The sequence below is a fragment of the Coregonus clupeaformis genome, chromosome 20 (assembly GCF_020615455.1).
Source record: "Coregonus clupeaformis isolate EN_2021a chromosome 20, ASM2061545v1, whole genome shotgun sequence".
NCBI classification, from domain to species: domain Eukaryota; kingdom Metazoa; phylum Chordata; class Actinopteri; order Salmoniformes; family Salmonidae; genus Coregonus; species Coregonus clupeaformis.
The window spans coordinates 55,020,536-55,040,304 of record NC_059211.1 but is presented as its reverse complement, the minus strand read 5'-3'; the positions used below and the strand labels follow the sequence as shown (position 1 = coordinate 55,040,304).

Here is a 19,769-nt window from a genome sequence, read left to right as displayed (position 1 = left end):
AAACCTATTGAAGTCATCACTCAATGGTAAATCTACAGGTTATGATATGAGGTGTTAAACCTATTGAAGTCATTACCCAATGGTAAATCTACAGGTTATGATATGAGGTGTTAAACCTATTGAAGTCATCACCCAATGGTAAATCTACAGGTTATGATAGGAGGTGTTAAACCTATTGAAGTCATTACCCAAATGGTAAATCTACAGGTTATGATATGAGGTGTTAAACCTATTGAAGTCATTACCCAATGGTAAATCTACAGGTTATGATAGGAGGTGTTAAACCTATTGAAGTCATTACCCAAATGGTAAATCTACAGGTAATGATCTCATGGACAATGCTTTGCTTCACTACGCTGCTCCCCAGACTCCACTGAAATATATATTTAATTGGTCACTGGAAAAGGGGACATTTCCAAAGGTATGGAAGCATGCTAAACTGTGTCCAATCCCGAAAGACAGCAAAGAACCCATTACTCCTGCCAATAGTCAACCAATTAGCCTCCTCCCTTCTCTCAGTAAGACTACTAGCAAGCAAGCTCTACAAGTAGATCTGGGAAATATCAGGGAGTGGGGTTTGCCAGAAAAAAAAAACTTTTTTGACCAAGAAATCCAAGGTTATGTTGGTCTGTTCCACCAGGAAAAGGCTATTTTTTTATTTAACCTTTATTTAACTAGGCAAGTCAGTTAAGAACAAATTCTTATTTACAATGACGGCCTACCCCGGCCAAACCCGGACGAGGCTGGTCCGATTGTGCGCAGCCCTATGGGACTCCCAATCACGGCCGGCTTGTGATACAGCCTGGAATCGAACCAGGGTCTGTAGTGACGCCTCAAGCACTGAGATGCAGTGCCTTAGCATGGGCTCCCGAGTGGCGCAGCGGTCTTACACAGCATGGGATGCAATTAAGTATGTGGGGGGTGGTGGTGGTGGTGGTGGGGGGAGTACAAATTGAGGAAGTGGCAGAAACCAAACTACTAAGGGTGCAGCTAGATAACGACCATGATAAGCAGTTTCAAATAACTCATATACGGGAGAAGAAAAAAAGCACAAAAAAATGCATACATGATCAGAAGGATAGCTAAATATTTACCGGGAAAGATCCTTAAGCAAACAACACAATAATTAATTGGGAGTCAGGTGAACTATTGTTCTGTCGTCTGGGGAAACGCATCAGCAAGTGAAATTAGGAGGCTGCAGATTGCACAGAACAAAGCAGCAAGGATTATTTTGAGGTGGAGATATGATTCTTCTGTTGTAGTCATGCACAATGCTCTTGGTTGGTCATCAATCAACAAGATAATTGAAAAATAACTTGCTTATTTTATTTCACAATGTACACCATTTAAAACGGCCAAACTCCATTCACAACAGAATTCAGTTGGTAAGAGACAGTCTCTCAGTAAATACTAGGAATAGATTGTCTACATTTTATCCAGACAGAACCATTTAAATATAATTAATTGCAAGGTCGTGCAGATTCTATGGTAGATGAAAGAATCAATCTATCATTTCAGACTGTTAAGATAATTTATCTGGTCAATATATGTCAGTGTATTATGTCTGTTTGTAACAGTGGTGTTATATGTGAAAATGTGATCGTATTATAAATGGTATTTTAATGTTTAAGGACTCTTGGAAGATTAGTCCAAATGAGGACTTAAAGAGATCCTAATAAAATTAAAATAATATCCACAACCGCTGGACTGTTTGGCACCAAATTTGGTATATAGCATCTATCTATCTAACCTGGTCTTTAAACGCAACATTTTCCAGGACTGTAGCTCAAACAATATGGCCTCTATGAGCCAATGAGCTTGAATGAATGGGTTTTCATGACCAACAGCGCCACCATGCAGCAAAACAGAACAATACTTTACAGGTTAGCTAGACTCTAATCCCTGAGCATGTGTGCCAAATTTCATCACACCGAGTCAAACAGATCAAGAGATATAAACATGTGCACGTTACAGCGCCACCGTGTGGTCGATCTGAATGTGCTTGCATATGTTGAGTCCTCACAGTGGTTGGAACGTGTGTACCAAGTTTTGTTACAATTTGAATATCCGTGACCGATTTATATGCATTTATGTGCCAGACCACGCCCATGTGAATGCTTATTGGTCAATAGCGTCCATGTGGTTTTAGATACTAGTCTGGAAAATGTTGCGTTGGGAGAAAGTTGTCCATAGATGCCACATATCAAGTTTTGTGCAGATCAGTCATTTGGTGCCAGAGGAGTAGCGAATGATCCACCATGTTTTTCCCCAAACTCAAAATGGTGAAGGATCCACCATTATAGGTCCTTGAGGCAAATTTGTTCCTTGTGAGGAGAGGGACCTATGTACTGAATGTCATGACTCTAGGTCAAAACAGGGTGAGGGGCGTGACCTTTCAAAATTAGCATTTTCAAATCACTTGTTATAGCGCCACCATGTGTCCAATTGGCATGGCATTGCATGAGAGGGTGTGGCCCATGGGCTTTTACCATCACGACAAGTTGCACCTTCCTAGGCATTACCATCTCACTGGAATTTTGCATTTTAATGTTGCCTTACAGAAGCAGAATAATAATAATAATAATAATAATAATAATAATAATAATAATAGCCAACAAATACAATAGGGTTTGACCAACTAAGCTACTGAACCCCTAATAAGATGTTCCAGAACATGTTCCATCTACAATATAACGGAACGTTGACAACAGGCGAGCGAGCTTGGGCACCGTTACCCTGGAAACCTCGCTCCTTTTTACTTCCCTACCTGGCTAAAACTGAAACGTCATCTTGGGAAAGTAAAAAGGAAGCTCTCTGGAGCTTCCATATGAAGATTACAGGTGGCCCTGGAATTGATCAAAGACGTACAACAGTTCTCTCCCCGGTGGTCCAACCAGGATTTAAAGTACTGGATTCTCTTTCTATTATTAGTTGACGAGTTTGGTTCGCTCAATAAAAACCAGGGCAAAAATAGAATGAGATTATCAAGACCATGCATCATGTGTTCCTCTGTAGCTCAATTGGTAGAGCGTGGCGCTTGTAACGCCAGGGTAGTGGGTTCGATCCCCGGGACCACCCATACGTTAAAAAAAAATTTATGCACACATGACTAAGTCACTTTTGGGTAAAAGCGTCTGCTAAATGGCATGTTACATGTGAAGAGGAGAGAAATAGTATAGCCTACTTATAAAATGGTCCATCCCTGCCACGGCAGACCTGGGGTTCAAACACAGGTCACAATGAGTCACAACATTCCGAGAACACTTGGTTCGAACGAACGTATTGGTGAAGATGCAGTATGTCTCCGCTTAAGAGTTAATGTTTGTTTGTTCCTACTGTACTTCAACAAGACATTGCACAAGTTTCAGCCACAAGCTTGAGGCCAGGATGGTTTTCCCGTGTATTTACAGTGAACGGTTTTCACCACACCCTTACATTCAGCCTTTACTGTGGAACGAGGAGTTTTGTTTAGACATGCCCAGACAATACCTTCACATAGGATTCCCCAACTGGTTAATAATCTTCAGGGTTGTTTGAGTAGTTATCAGATGAAGTAGCTGTGTATTATGCTGCTATGGGTACATAGTTCTCCATTCTCTCTCTGCTCCTCTAGTTCTTCCAGGTTTTCACTCAAATGGGAAGAACACCACGGCCGTCACTATCTGGACAAGTTGCAAAGTCGTAAGCCTTGCCTAGTTCTACAATTTCTCTACTTAAAATATATTTTTTTAAACCCGAACCTTAACCACACTGCTAACCTTATGCCTAACCCGAACCTTAACCACACAGCTAACCTTATGCCTAACCCGAACCTTAAATTAAATTGACTTTGCAGCTTGGCCATCTAGTGGGAACAGAACAACAACCTGCAGTCGTCATGGCGAGATGAGCATTAGGTCAACAGCCCATCACTGCCACCTTCTGGCAGAGCGCCAGATGGACAGGTAACCTTGGCAGAGCGTCAGATGGACAGGTAACCTTGGCAGAGCGTCAGATGGACAGGTAACCTTGGCAGAGCGTCAGATGGACAGGTAACCTTGGCAGAGCGCCAGATGGACAGGTAACCTTGGCAGAGCGCCAGATGGACAGGTAACCTTGGCAGAGCGCCAGATGGACAGGTAACCTTGGCAGAGCGCCAGATGGACAGGTAACCTTGGCAGAGCGCCAGATGGACAGGTAACCTTGGCAGAGCGTCAGATGGACAGGTAACCTTGGCAGAGCGCCAGATGGACAGGTAACCTTGGCAGAGCGTCAGATGGACAGGTAACCTTGGCAGAGTGCCAGATGGACAGGTAACCTTGGCAGAGCGCCAGATGGACAGGTAACCTTGGCAGAGCGTCAGATGGACAGGTAACCTTGGCAGAGTGCCAGATGGACAGGTAACCTTGGCAGAGCGCCAGATGGACAGGTAACCTTGGCAGAGCATCAGATGGACAGGTAACCTTGGCAGAGCGCCAGATGGACAGGTAACCTTGGCAGAGCGTCAGATGGACAGGTAACCTTGGCAGAGCGTCAGATGGACAGGTAACCTTGGCAGAGCGTCAGATGGACAGGTAACCTTGGCAGAGCGTCAGATGGACAGGTAACCTTGGCAGAGCGTCAGATGGACAGGTAACCTTGGCAGAGCGTCAAATGGACAGGTAACCTTGGCAGAGCGCCAGATGGACAGGTAACCTTGGCAGAGCGTCAGATGGACAGGTAACCTTGGCAGAGCGTCAGATGGACAGGTAACCTTGGCAGAGCGTCAGATGGACAGGTAACCTTGGCATAGCGTCAGATGGACAGGTAACCTTGGAAGAGCGTCAGATGGACAGGTAACCTTGGCAGAGCGTCATATGGACAGGTAACCTAGCCCGTGATGACAAACTAGTCTGGTGGGGGCCATCCTTCCAGATGTTGTATCGTTGGGTGTCAGGCTAGATGCACACAGGAAATACACTGCTCAAAAAAATAAAGGGAACACTTAAACAACACATCCTAGATCTGAATGAATGAAATAATCTTATTAAATACTTTTTTCTTTACATAGTTGAATGTGCTGACAACAAAATCATACAAAAATTATCAATGGAAATGAAATTTATCAACCCATGGAGGTCTGGATTTGGAGTCACCCTCAAAATTAAAGTGGAAAACCACACTACAGGCTGATCCAACTTTGATGTAATGTCCTTAAAACAAGTCAAAATGAGGCTCAGTAGTGTGTGTGGCCTCCACGTGCCTGTATGACCTCCCTACAACGCCTGGGCATGCTTCTGATGAGGTGGCGGATGGTCTCCTGAGGGATCTCCTCCCAGACCTGGACTAAAGCATCCGCCAACTCCTGGACAGTCTGTGGTGCAACGTGGCGTTGGTGGATGGAGCGAGACATGATGTCCCAGATGTGCTCAATTGGATTCAGGTCTGGGAACGGGCGGGCCAGTCCATAGCATCAATGCCTTCCTCTTGCAGGAACTGCTGACACACTCCAGCCACATGAGGTCTAGCATTGTCTTGCATTAGGAGGAACCCAGGGCCAACCGCACCAGCATATGGTCTCACAAGGGGTCTGAGGATCTCATCTCGGTACCTAATGGCAGTCAGGCTACCTCTGGCGAGCACATGGAGGGCTTTGCGGCCCCCAAAGAAATGCCACCCCACACCATGACTGACCCACCGCCAAACCGGTCATGCTGGAGGATGTTGCAGGCAGCAGAACGTTCTCCACGGCGTCTCCAGACTGTCACGTCTGTCACATGTGCTCAGTGTGAACCTGCTTTCATCTGTGAAGAGCACAGGGCGCCAGTGGCGAATTTGCCAATCTTGGTGTTCTCTGGCAAATGCCAAACGTCCTGCACGGTGTTGGGCTGTAAGCACAACCCCCACCTGTGGACGTCGGGCCCTCATACCACCCTCATGGAGTCTGTTTCTGACCGTTTGAGCAGACACATGCACATTTCTGGCCTGCTGGAGGGCTCTGGCAGTGCTCCTCCTTGCACAAAGGCAGAGGTAGCAGTCCTGCTGCTGGGTTGTTGCCCTCCTACGGCCTCCTCCACGTCTCCTGATGTACTGGCCTGTCTCCTGGTAGCGCCTCCATGCTCTGGACACTACGCTGACAGACACAGCAAACCTTCTTGCCACAGCTCGCATTGATGTGCCATCCTGGATGAGCTGCACTACCTGAGCCACTTGTGTGGGTTGTAGACTCAGTCTCATGCTACCACTAGAGTGAAAGCACCGCCATCATTCAAAAGTGACCAAAACATCAGCCAGGAAGCATAGGAACTGAGAAGTGGTCTGTGGTCACCACCTGCAGAACCACTCCTTTATTGGGGGTGTCTTGCTAATTGCCTATAATTTCCACCTGTTGTCTATTCCATTTGCACAACAGCATGTGAAATGTATTGTCAATCAGTGTTGCTTCCTAAGTGGACAGTTTGATTTCACAAAAGTGTGATTGACTTGGAGTTACATTGTGTTGTTTAAGTGTTCCCTTTAATTTTTTGAGCAGTGTAGTTTGAAAAGAAAACCTGGACTAAGTTGTTTTACATCTGTTCAATTTTATTTGTTATCCTTTCAATGCAATAATAACAACATGAGAAAGAAGCAGGGCACAGAGGAGCAAGAAAGGGCTCCACTAACATGCTGCTACACAATAAATAGGAAGGACATCTGACTGGAGAGGGGGGGGGTTGGTTAGCACCCCTCACGCAGAGAGATGAACTGGGAGAGGAAGTCGAGAGGTGCCCCCTAAAAATCATGGTTTTGCCTCAAATGGAACCCTGTTCCCTATGGGGCCCTTGTCAAAAGTAGTGCACTATATAAGGAACAGAGTGCCACTCTAGAGACAAAGAGAATATAATGAGACCGTGGTGTGTAGACAGTAACGGGGAAAGGGGGGGGGCTTTTGATGACGAACGGCCAAGATCAGGGGCCGTATGCATCTAGCTTCTCAGAGTAGAGAGCACTGATCTAGGATCAGTTCTCCCCTCTTGTTTATACGATTAACAAAAGACAAACTCCTCCTAAAATCAGCACCCCTACTCTGAGACACTGTGTGAACACAGGCCCTGATCTCCTGCAGTCACCCTTTTAACACAATACTCACATGATCCAATATAGTCCTGCCTACAGCAAGACAGCGTCACCTAACAGTTATTCCGTTACAGATCATATTCTAAAACATGGTTTTGTGTCCCAAATGGCACCCTATTCCCTATGTAGTGCACTACTTTTGACCCAGGGCCCCATAGGAGGATAGGGTGCCATTTGGGAAGCAAACCCCTGCTCTTCAGCCTTAAATGACGTATTAGAATGGAATCTGCAACTTTCAGACTAGATGCTAGGATAAACACCGCATATTATTTTACCAGGCCATCACCGTCCCTATTGTAAATGAACAACAAAAAAAAACGCTAAAATAACTATCATCCAGAACACATGGTAGTAACTGTGCAATCCCAGCAAGCCAAGCAAAACACCGTTCAAATGTAGCGCCCTCCTTCCCGACTTCGTTCTGTCCTTAAACTAGGAAACCAGACAACACAACAACAGTAGAACCGGGCCAACACTATTACCAATAATAAGTCAATAACACAACACTTAAACGCTAAGTATGTTGGACTTTAACAATGTTGAGGTTTATGAGAGAGCCAGAACTAGTTGGGACTATTGTCAATGTATGAAAATAAAAATATGACTACATATTGATAGTACAGGAAAACTTAAATTAACAAGGCTTTTCTCCTGGGCCACAAAGTACTTTTACATTTATTAAACAGGAATATTAACCCCTTGAAACACTTCAATGGAAAAAGTACCTTACAGAATGTATGTGTTGTTCCATTTTTATTTAACTCCACGGCCGTTAATACCTCAGTGTGACAACAGAGCAAATGAGAAACTACTGAACATCTCAAAGAACCGAAGAATGCCTCCATCAAGTCCATTACACAAGTTACCTAAAATGAGATTGACTGCTTGTGTTTCTAACTCATTTCAACATACAATACTATCTGCCTTTTTTCAATGATTTAAAAAAGGACATCATTCACTGGGTACCTCTCCCGCTGAACCCTAGCTCTGGTCCAGGGCATTAATTCCTCCACTAATTCCTTAGTGGAAGAAATAACACCCTGGACCAGAGCTACCTCAACCCTAGCCATTTTAAATCTGGTAGAAAGAAAGTATCTGGGGGCTGTCTCCAGCTAGTTACCCTTCCCAGTCCCTAGTCAATCCATCCTGCAAGCTCCGCACCTACATATATATAAAAAAAAAACCTGCCCTCCTCCACCTACAAGTTCATTTCTACACCTGTATCTTCGTGTAGAGAGACACGATACAAACTCGGCACCGACCGTCCGCAGAACGCTTTCACTCGCTTAAGGAAACAACAGGTCTTTAGACTAACGCTGTATAAGCTTCTCTAGAACATAAACCTGATAGATAAAAATCGGTATGAGACGGTTTTCCGGACACAGATTAAGTCTAGTCCCTTTCAAAAGCAGATTGTCCATCTAAAATGCTTTTTAATCCAGGCCTAGGTTTAATCTGAGTCTGGGAAACCAAGCCTGTTGTTTTACACTGGCCGCCATGAGAAGGTTATGAGTTGGTCCCCGCATTAGTTCCATTACTCAGTCGGCTGAGGGTTTACACTTATCATTGACAGAATGTCCTCAAGCATACTTGTTTATCATGATAGCACTGTATATATCCTTCTCTCTTGAACCACGTATCCAATTACTGCAATAATAATGTTATTCTGTTCACCGCTGATTTAAAAAAAAAAACAGATTCTCACATTACAAATTGTTGACAATTCCAGAAGGAGAGAACTAATATGAAGAAAAAAAGTATAACTTCCAGTCGCTCACTGAGCCCTTGTCTGCCAAATAAATCCAAGACATGCGTGTCACTTTAACATGATGCCAATGAGAACCGGAGAGAGAGAGAGAGGGGGGTGTATTATACAGTATTGTCTCAAGAGTCTATAGGGCCCAGCCCCTTGCTCTCTCGGACTGTGTCCCAAATGGCATCCTAGGTTGCCATTTGGGACGAGGGCTCTAGTCAAAAGTAGTGCACTATATAGGGAATAGGGTTCCATTTGGAACGCAGATTAGATAGAAGCTCCTAAGCCGCAGTAGATCAGATCAATAAGGAGCGCAGTTAGTTCCCATTCATCTCCAGGGGACCTTTAGGTATGAGGAGACTCATCCTGCCTGTAGCACTGGCCGCACTCTTAATCACCTCCATCCATCTGGAGAGAGAGAGAGAGAGAGAGAGAGAGAGAGAGAGAGAGAGAGAGAGAGAGAGAGAGAGAGACAGAGAGAGAGAGAGACAGAGAGAGAGAGAGAGACAGAGAGAGAGAGAGAGAGACAGAGAGAGAGAGAGAGACAGAGAGAGACAGAGAGAGAGAGAGAGAGACAGAGAGACAGAGAGACAGAGACAGAGACAGAGAGAGAGATATATATAGAGAGAGAGAGAGAGACAGAGAGGGAGGGAGATAGACGAGACAGAGAGGACATCAGAGCTATAACAGCCATAGTGTAAATACAAAGCACCACTCCATCACTTTAACCTGTTAGCCAAAAACTACAGCCGAGTTTTACAATTAAAATGTGTCCTGGAAATGTTGTGGAATCATAATGAGGCATCGTTGGAAGGAGTTAAATGATGACTGAAACAGTCACTATACCTCTCAAACGTGTATTCGCTCTCCGCCCGGAAGAAGTAGACGTGGGACTTGAACTGCAGTTTGAAGACGTATTCCTTGTGGATGCTGTCTGACTCTCCCGGAGTGCTCACAGTGTATCCTAGCAACGGGAGGCTGGCCAGAGGGAAATCATCCTGCACACAGAGAGACAGACAGACAGTTGGCTGGGATTCCTTAACATCCAGGAACACTTAAAACATAGAACCATGGGCTCAGCAGAGGAGTCTGAGTTGAGATATTTATACGCAACTAGGCTGCATCTGCAGTACAACAAACATGAAGTGGTTGTGTTAAAAGCCACCCTGCAGTATTAAAGCAAAGTGTCGTGCCAGGCCAGTAACTGATGAGTCTTGTAAAACAGACAGAAGTTGGTGAAGAGCTTCTGCCAGCCGTGTTGTGTTACGTTCAGTGTGTGTGTGTTCAGTACCTGGTGGGTGTTCAGTACCTGGTGGGTGTGTGTTCAGTACCTGGTGTATGTTCAGTACCTGGTGAGTGTTCAGTGTGTGTTCAGTACCTGGTGGGTGTGTTCAGTACCTGGTGGTTGTGTGTTCAGTACCTGGTAGTTGTGTGTTCAGTACCTGGTGGGTGTGTGTTCAGTACCTGGTGAGTCTTGTAAAAGAACAGACAGAAGTTGGTGAAGACCACCCAGAGCTTCTGCCAGCCGTTGCTGTTCTTGAATTTCCGTAGGAGGTAACCTGAGAGCTGGTTCTGAAGACAGGACAGGACAGGACAGTCAGCAGTGTTGAAGAGCAGTGAACTAATTGTAGTTCAAGTAATTTAACAACAATTTTGCAGTAGCTTGGTGGTAGTTGAACTAAATTCTAATCTAGGTAGTGTTTTCAGAAGTTGATTACTTTATCGGCATGTAGTGGTCTAGCTACCCACTGGAGTACAGAGCCTTCAGAAAGTATTCATACCCCTTGACTTATTTCACATTTTGTTCTGTTACACGGTTCTGTTACACGGTTCTGTTCCAGCCTGAATTCAAAATGGATTAAATATATTTATTTTTCCTCACCAATCTACACACAATGCCCCATAATGACAAAGTGAAAACACGTTTTTAGACATTGTTGCACATTTATTGAAAATGAAATACAGAAATCTCATTTACATAAGTATTCACTCCCCTGAGTCAATACTTTGTAGAAGCACCTTTGGCAGCGATTACAGCTGTGAGTCTCCCTGGGTAAGTCTCTAAGAGCTTTCCACACCTGGATTGTGCAACATTTGCCCATTATTATTTAAAACATTCTTCAAGCTCTGTCAAATTGGTTGTTGATCATTGCTAGACAACCATTTTCAGGTCTTGCCATAGATTTTCAAGTAGATTTAAGTCAAAACTGTAACCAGGCCACTCAGGAACATTCACTGTCTTCTTGGTAAGCAACTCCAGTGTATATTTGGCCTTGTGTTTTAGGTTATTGTCCTGCTGAAAGGTGAATTCATCTCCCAGTGTCTGTTGGAAAGCAGACTGAACCAGGTTTTCCTCTAGGATTTTGCCTGTGCTTAGCTCCATTCCATTAATTTTTTTAATCCTGAAAAACGTCCTAGTCCTTAACGATTATAAGCATACCCATAACATGATGCAGCCACCACTATGTTTGAAAATATGGAGCGTGTTGCTCAGTAAAGTGTTGTATCGGATTTTCCCCAAACATAACACTTTGTATTCAGGACAAACAGTGAATTGTTTTGCAATATTTTTTGCAGTATTACTTTAGTGCCTTATTGCAAACAGGATGCATGTTTTGAAATATTGTTTTTCTGTACTGACTTCCTTCTTTTCACTCTGTCAATTAGGTTAGTATTGTGAAGTAACTATAATGTTGATCCATTCTCAGTTCTCAGCCATTAAAATGCTTTAAATGGTTTTAATTTGGCCTCATGGTGAAATCCCTAAACAGTTACCTTCCTCTCCTGCAACTGAGTTAGGAAGGACACCTGTATCTTTGTAGCGACTGGGTGTATTGATACACCATCCAAAGTGTAATTATACTGAACAACAATATTAACCAACATGCAACAATTTCAGAGATTTTACTGAGTTACAGTTCATATAAGGAAATCAGTCAATTGAAATAAATTCATTAGGCCCTAGGCTATGGATTTCACGACTGGGAATACAGATATGCATCTGTTGGTCACAGATACCTCACAATGGTCCTCTGGATTTCGTCACGGTATTTCTGTGCATTCCAATTGCCATTGATAAAATGCAATTGTGTTCGTTGTCCGTAGCTTATGCCTGCCCATACCATAACCCCACCGACATCATGAGGCACTCTGTTCACAACGTTGACATCAGCAAACCGCTCACCCACACGACGCCATACACATGGTCTGCGGTTGTGAGGCTGGTTGGACGTACTGCCAAGTTCTCTAAAACGACATTGGAGGCGGCTTATGGTAGAGAAATGAACATTCAATTATCTGGCAACAGTTCTGGAGGACATTCCTGCAGTGAGTATGCCAATTGCACACTCCAACCAAAAACTTGGAGACATCTGTGGCATTGTGTTGGGTGACAAAACTGCACATTTTAGAATGGCCTTTTATTGTCCCCAGCACAAGGTGCACCTGTTTAAATGAACATGCTGTTTAATCAGCGTCTTGATATGCCACACCTGTCAGGTGGATGGATTATCCTGGCAAAGGAGAAATGCTCACTAACAGGGATGTAAACACATTTGTTCACATTTGAGAGAAATCAGCTTTTTGTGCGTATGGAACACTTCTGGAATCTTTTATTTCAGCTCATGAAACATGGGACCAACACTTTACATGTTGCGTTTATATTTTTGTTAAGTACAATAACTTCACCATGCTCAAAGGGATATTCAATATCTGCTTATTTTTATTTGTACCCATCTACCAATAGGTGCCCTTCTTTGCGAGGCATTGGAAAACCTCCCTGGTCTTTGTGACTGAATCTGTGTTTGAAATTCACTGCTCGACTGATGGACCTTACAGATAATTGTATGTGTGGGCTACAGAGATGAGGTAGTCATTCAAAAATCATGTTAAACACTATTATTGCACACAGAATGAGTCCCTGGAACTTTTGTGACTGAAGCACATTTGTATTCCTGAACTTATTTAGTCTTGCCATAACAAAGGGGTTGAATACTTATCGACTCAAGACATTTCAGCTTCTCATTTTTAATTAATTTGCAAAAAATAATATAATTCCACTTTGACATTATGGGGTATTGTGTGTAGGCCAGTGACAAACAATCTCAATTTCATCCATTTTAAATTCAGGCTGTAACAACAAAATGTGTAAAAAGTCAAGGGGTGTGAATAATTTCTGACATTTCAGATTTTCATTTAATTTTTACCAAAGTAGTTTGGATATAGTGAACTACTTTTTAGTAACTTTAGTTAAGTAAACTATATTTTTCTTAGGGGTGTCTTTAGGTGTAGCTTAACTTCTTCCAGTGAGAAGTAACTGAAGCTTGGTAAAGTATATTTTCAGAGTAGCTCCCCCAACATTGCAGATCAGTAAACTGTATGTATCATTTGGCATCTCCCTGTGAAATTCTACTGTGGTTCTATCATCAGTTTGGTAATTAGTTATATCATGGTTCTCGTATAATGGCTGATTCTACAATGCTTCTAGTCTGGTACCTGGTTCTAGTCTGGTACATGCTTCTAGTCTGGTACCTGGTTCTAGTCTGGTACATGCTTCTAGTCTGGTACCTGGTTCTAGTCTGGTACCTGGTTCTAGTCTGGTACCTGGTTCTAGTCTGGTACCTGGTTCTAGTCTGGTTCTAGTCTGGTACATGGTTCTACCATGGTTCTAGTCTGGTACCTGGTTATAGTATCGTTCTAGTCTGGTACCTGGTTCTACCATGGTTCTAGTCTGGTACCTGGTTCTAGTCTGGTACCTGGTTCTAGTCTGGTACCTGGTTCTAGTCTGGTACCTGGTTCTAGTCTGGTTCTAGTCTGGTACCTGGTTCTAGTCTGGTTCTAGTCTGGTACCTGGTTCTAGTCTGGTACATGGTTCTAGTCTGGTACCTGGTTCTAGTCTGGTACCTGGTTCTAGTCTGGTACCTGGTTCTAGTCTGGTTCTAGTCTGGTACATGGTTCTAGTCTGGTTCTAGTCTGGTACATGGTTCTAGTCTGGTACATGCTTCTAGTCTGGTACATGCTTCTAGTCTGGTACCTGGTTCTAGTCTGGTACCTGGTTCTAGTCTGGTACCTGGTTCTAGTCTGGTTCTAGTCTGGTACCTGGTTCTAGTCTGGTACATGCTTCTAGTCTGGTACATGGTTCTAGTCTGGTACATGCTTCTAGTCTGGTACATGGTTCTAGTCTGGTACATGGTTCTAGTCTGGTACATGGTTCTAGTCTGGTTCTAGTCTGGTTCTAGTCTGGTACATGCTTCTAGTCTGGTACATGCTTCTAGTCTGGTACATGGTTCTAGTCTGGTACATGGTTCTAGTCTGGTACATGGTTCTAGTCTGGTACATGGTTCTAGTCTGGTACCTGGTTCTAGTCTGGTACATGGTTCTAGTCTGGTACCTGGTTCTAGTCTGGTACCTGGTTCTAGTCTGGTACCTGGTTCTAGTCTGGTTCTAGTCTGGTACATGTTCTAGTCTGGTTCTAGTCTGGTACATGGTTCTAGTCTGGTACCTGGTTCTAGTCTGGTTCTAGTCTGGGACCTGGTTCTAGTCTGGTACATGGTTCTAGTCTGGTACATGGTTCTAGTCTGGTACATGGTTCTAGTCTGGTTCTAGTCTGGTACCTGGTTCTAGTCTGGTACATGCTTCTAGTCTGGTACATGGTTCTAGTCTGGTTCTAGTCTGGTACCTGGTTCTAGTCTGGTACATGGTTCTAGTCTGGTACCTGGTTCTAGTCTGGTACCTGGTTCTAGTCTGGTACCTGGTTCTAGTCTGGTTCTAGTCTGGTACATGGTTCTAGTCTGGTACCTGGTTCTAGTCTGGTTCTAGTCTGGTACCTGGTTCTAGTCTGGTACCTGGTTCTAGTCTGGTACCTGGTTCTAGTCTGGTACATGGTTCTAGTCTGGTACCTGGTTCTAGTCTGGTTCTAGTCTGGTACATGCTTCTAGTCTGGTACATGGTTCTAGTCTGGTACCTGGTTCTAGTCTGGTACCTGGTTCTAGTCTGGTTCTAGTCTGGTACCTGGTTCTAGTCTGGTACATGGTTCTAGTCTGGTACATGGTTCTAGTCTGGTACATGGTTCTAGTCTGGTTCTGGTATGGTTCTAGTCTGGTATCTGGTTCTAGTCTGGTACCTGGTTCTACCATGGTTCTAGTCTGGTACCTGGTTCTACCCTGGTTCTGGTATGGTTCTAGTCTGGTATCTGGTTCAACCATTGTTCTAGTCTGGTACCTGGTTCTAGCTTGGTTCTAGTCTGGTACCTGTTTCTACCATGGTTCTAGACTGGTACCTGGTTCTACCATGGTTCTAGTCTGGTACCTGGTTCAACCATGGTTCTAGTCTGGTACCTGGTTCAACCATGGTTCTGGTCTGGTAAATGGTTCTACCATTGATATAGTCTGGTACCTGTTTCTAGTATGGTTCTAGTCTGGTACCTGGTTCTACCATGGTTCTAGTATGGTACCTGGTTCTAGTCTGGTACCTGGTTCTACCATGGTTCTAGTCTGGTACCAGGTTCTACAGTCTGGAACCTGGTTCTGCTAGTGTGGTACCTGGTTCATCCGCAGATAATCAGTGAGCGAGAGATTCTGGTTGCGGTACCAGCAGACGTGTGTGATGGTGTTGGGTCTCTGGCCCTGACCCAGCAGGTAACGAGGAGGGAGCTCTGGAGACACGGCTGGGGAACAGAACACTGGGGAGGGGGGGACAGAGAGAGAGAAGGACAGAGAAGGACAGAGGGAGAGAGACAGAGAAGGACAGAGAGAGAGAGAGAGAGAGAGAGAGAGAGAGAGAGAGAGAGAGAGAACAGAGAGAGAACAGAGAGAGAGAGAGAGAGAGGACAGAGAGAGAGAGAGAAGGACAGAGAGAGAGAGAAGGACACAGAGAGAGAGAGAAGGACACAGAGAGAGAGAAGGACACAGAGAGAGAGAGAGAGAGAGAGAGAGAGAGAGAGAGAGAGAGAGGACAGAGAGAGAGAGAACAGAGAGAGAGAGAGAGGACAGAGAGAGAGAGAAGGACAGAGAGAGAGAAAGACAGAGAGAGAGAGGGAGAAGGACAGAGAGAGAGAGAGATAGAAGGACAGAGAGAGAGAGAGAAGGACAGAGAGAGAGAGCGAGAGAGAGAGAGCGCGAGAGCGAGAGAGAAGGACAGAGAGAGAAGGACAGAGAGAGAGAGAAAACAAGAGAGAGAGAGGACAGAGAGAGAGAGAGAGGACAGAGAGAGAGAGAGAAGGACAGAGAGAGAGAGAGGACAGAGAGAGAGAGAGAGGACAGAGAGAGAGAGAGAGAGGACAGAGAGAGAGAGAGAGAGGACAGAGAGAGAGAGAGAGAGGACAGAGAGAGAGAGAGAGAGGACAGAGAGAGAGAGAGAGAGAAGGACAGAGAGAGAGAGAGAGGACAGAGAGAGAGAGAGAGGACAGAGAGAGGGGCAGAAAGCAAAAAGGACAGAAAAAGAAAGAGGTGTGGATAAAAGAGGAAAGTAAAATAGGATGAGTTGGCAGCTTACATTCAGTGACAGAAACAGAATGGGGAGAAAGAGAAGTTAGATTAGAAAGTCCTTCAGCCAGGGCTGTGGAGGGGAGGAGTTAGTTAACAACAGAAGAAGACTGCCATAGATAAAAAACGCTTCTGATTGGAGTGTTTCCACCAAGACAAGACAGCAGTGCAAGGAAGTGAAGAAACAGTGAGACACTGAAATGAAAAAGATGGTCGGAGGACAGAAGATTAACCATGGGAGAGAGAGTGGAACAGGGAGGTGAGGAGAATGACGATGGGGTGAGGAGAGGGTGAGGAGAGGGTGAGGAGATGAGGACGGGGCCGTGTATCCACTGCTCTGTGTGCCCAATGAACGCTTCCCCCAATACTGCAGCTCTGTCTGACAGCTGACCAACACAACACTGAAGGATGCGTTTTTAAAAACAGTGCCGACATTTATTTATTTTTAAACGGAGAAGGGCGACATTGTACGAGTTCCAACCCATCTTTGCTATATAGGGACTTTTATCGTGTTTATGTTAACTATTTCTATACAGAAAGTTCATTCTATTACCACATATGACCGCCAAGCACTTCTGGACATCAGATCGTCAGTTACTAACCTCGATTTCAACTTGAAATACGACTTGAACTGTGTTTTTTCATAAATAACAACTGGTGTGCTGCTTCAAGTGTGACGGAAATCTTGAGCTAGAATACCTCATGGTAAACTGCAGACCCTTTTATCTACCAAGAGAGTTCTCATCTGTAATTATCACGGCAGTCTACATCCCGCCCCAAACCAACACCACTCTGGCGCTCAACGAACTGTATGGGGCCATAAACAAACAAGAACCCGCTCACCCAGAGGCAGCATTTCTTGTGGGTGGAGACTAACTCTTGAGAGACTTAAAACCGTCCTAGCTCACTTCTACCAACACGTCTCCTGAGCCAATAGGGGCGCAAAAACTCTAGACCACTTTTATTCTACCCACAGAAATGCATGCAAGGCTCTCCCTCGTCCACCCTTCGGCAAATCTGACCATGACTCCATTGTCTTAGGTCTCTCTTTATGTAGTGTTGTCTCTTGTCGTGGTGTGTTTTGTCTGAAAACTTTTTTTTTATCCCAGCCCCCGTCCCTGCAGGAGGCCTTTTGCCTCTTGGTAGGCCGTCATTGTAAATAAGAATTTGTCTTATAACTGACTTGCCTAGTTAAATAAAGGTTAAATAAATAAAACAATCGAATAAAACTCCTGCTTCCTGTTTACAAACAAAAGCTCAAAAAGGAAGTACCAGTGATGTGCTCAATACGGAAGTGGTCGGATGAAGCAGAAGCGAGGCTATAGGACTGTTTTGCTGGTACAGACTGGGATGTGTTCCGGGATTGATCCGATAACATTGAGTTTACCCCATCAGTCACAGGCTTCATCAATAAGTGCATAGACGGTGTCGTCCCCACAGTGACTACAAGAACGTATCCAAACCAAAAACCATGGATTACAGGCAAACATCCACGCTGGTCTAAAGGCTAGAGCAACCGCTTACAAGGAACGGGACACGTACGCTTTAAAAGAAAGCCCGCTATGACATCAAACATGCCAAAGGACAATATAGGAGGAAAGTGTCATCCCATTACGCCGGCGCCAACGCTCTATATACTGGTACTTCCTGTGTATAGCTCCACATTGATCTGGTACTGGTACTTCCTGTGTATAGCTCCACATTGATCTGGTACTCCCTGTATATAGCGCCACATTGATCTGGTACTGGTACTTCCTGTATATAGCTCCACATTGATCTGGTACTGGTACTCCCTGTATATAGCTCCACATTGATCTGGTACTGGTACTTCCCTGTATATAGCTCCACATTGATCTGGTACTGGTACTCCCTGTATATAGCTCCACATTGATCTGGTACTGGTACTCCTGTATATAGCTCCACATTGATCTGGTACTGGTACTTCCTGTATATAGCTCCACATTGATCTGGTACTGGTACTCCCTGTATATAGCTCCACATTGATCTGGTACTGGTACTCCCTGTATATAGCTCCACATTGATCTGGTACTGGTACTCCCTGTATATAGCTCCACATTGATCTGGTACTGGTACTTCCTGTATATAGCTCCACATTGATCTGGTACTGGTACTCCCTGTATATAGCTCCACATTGATCTGGTACTGGTACTTCCTGTGTATAGCTCCACATTGATCTGGTACTCCCTGTATATAGCGCCACATTGATCTGGTACTGGTACTCCCTGTATATAGCTCCACATTGATCTGGTACTGGTACTTCCTGTATATAGCTCCACATTGATCTGGTACTGGTACTCCCCTGTATATAGCTCCACATTGATCTGGTACTGGTACTCCCTGTATATAGCTCCACATTGATCTGGTACTGGTACTTCCTGTATATAGCTCCACATTGATCTGGTACTGGTACTTCCTGTATATAGCTCCACATTGATCTGGTACTGGTACTTCCTGTATATAGCTCCACATTGATCTGGTACTGGTACTCCCTGTATATAGCTCCACATTGATCTGGTACTGGTACTTCCTGTATATAGCTCCACATTGATCTGGTACTGGTACTCCCTGTATATAGCTCCACATTGATCTGGTACTGGTACTCCCTGTATATAGCTCCACATTGATCTGGTACTGGTACTTCCTGTATATAGCTCCACATTGATCTGGTACTGGTACTTCCTGTATATAGCTCCACATTGATCTGGTACTGGTACTTCCTGTATATAGCTCCACATTGATCTGGTACTGGTACTCCCTGTATATAGCTCCACATTGATCTGGTACTTCCTGTATATAGCTCCACATTGATCTGGTACTGGTACTTCCTGTATATAGCTCCACATTGATCTGGTACTGGTACTTCCTGTGTATAGCTCCATTCTTGTGTATTTTATTTTATTCCTTGTGTTACTATTATAATTGTTAATTTTTTTACTCTGCAAGCGTTTCACGATTAAGTCTACACCAGTTGTATTCGGAACATGTGACAAATACAATTTGATTTGATTTATACAGTTGAAGTCGGAAGTTTACATACACTTAGGTTGGAGTCCTTAAAACTAGTTAGGACATCTACTTTGTGCATGACACAAGTAATCTTTCCAACAATTGTTTACAGACAGATTATTTCACTTATAATTCACTGTATCACAATTCCAGTGGGTCAGAAGTTTACATACACTAAGTTGACTGTGCCTTTAAACAGCTTGGAAAATTCCAGAAAATGATGTCATGGCTTTAGAAGCTTCTGATAGGCTAATTGACATCATTTGAGTCAATTGGAGGTGTACCTGTGGATGTATTTCAAGGCCTACCTTCAAACTCAGTGCCTCTTTGCTTGACATCATGGGAAAATCAAATGAAATCAGCCAAGACCTCAGAAAAAGAACTGTAGACCTCCACAAGTCTGGTTCATCCTTGGGAGCAATTTCCAAACGCCT

General features: G+C 44.2%; 1 protein-coding gene across 3 annotated transcripts in view; it reads right to left on the bottom strand.

Annotated features, from left to right (window-relative positions):
• Positions 1–7,371: 7,371 nt before the first annotated feature.
• farp2 (FERM, RhoGEF and pleckstrin domain protein 2) overlaps positions 7,372–19,769 on the bottom strand; it is an 81,605-nt gene continuing 69,207 nt past the window's right edge. For 2 of the 3 annotated variants that reach the window (XM_041840678.2, XM_041840679.2), the window contains 3 exons: positions 10,292–10,399; positions 9,674–9,825; positions 7,372–9,235 (listed from right to left, as the gene is read on the bottom strand). In XM_041840678.2, coding sequence (XP_041696612.2) covers positions 9,145–9,235; positions 9,674–9,825; positions 10,292–10,399 — 351 coding nt within the window. In that variant the 3' untranslated portion in view covers positions 7,372–9,144. Of the gene's footprint in view, positions 9,236–9,673; positions 9,826–10,291; positions 10,400–15,366; positions 15,507–19,769 lie in introns of all 3 variants that reach the window. The other variant, XM_041840680.2, reaches the window with a different exon arrangement.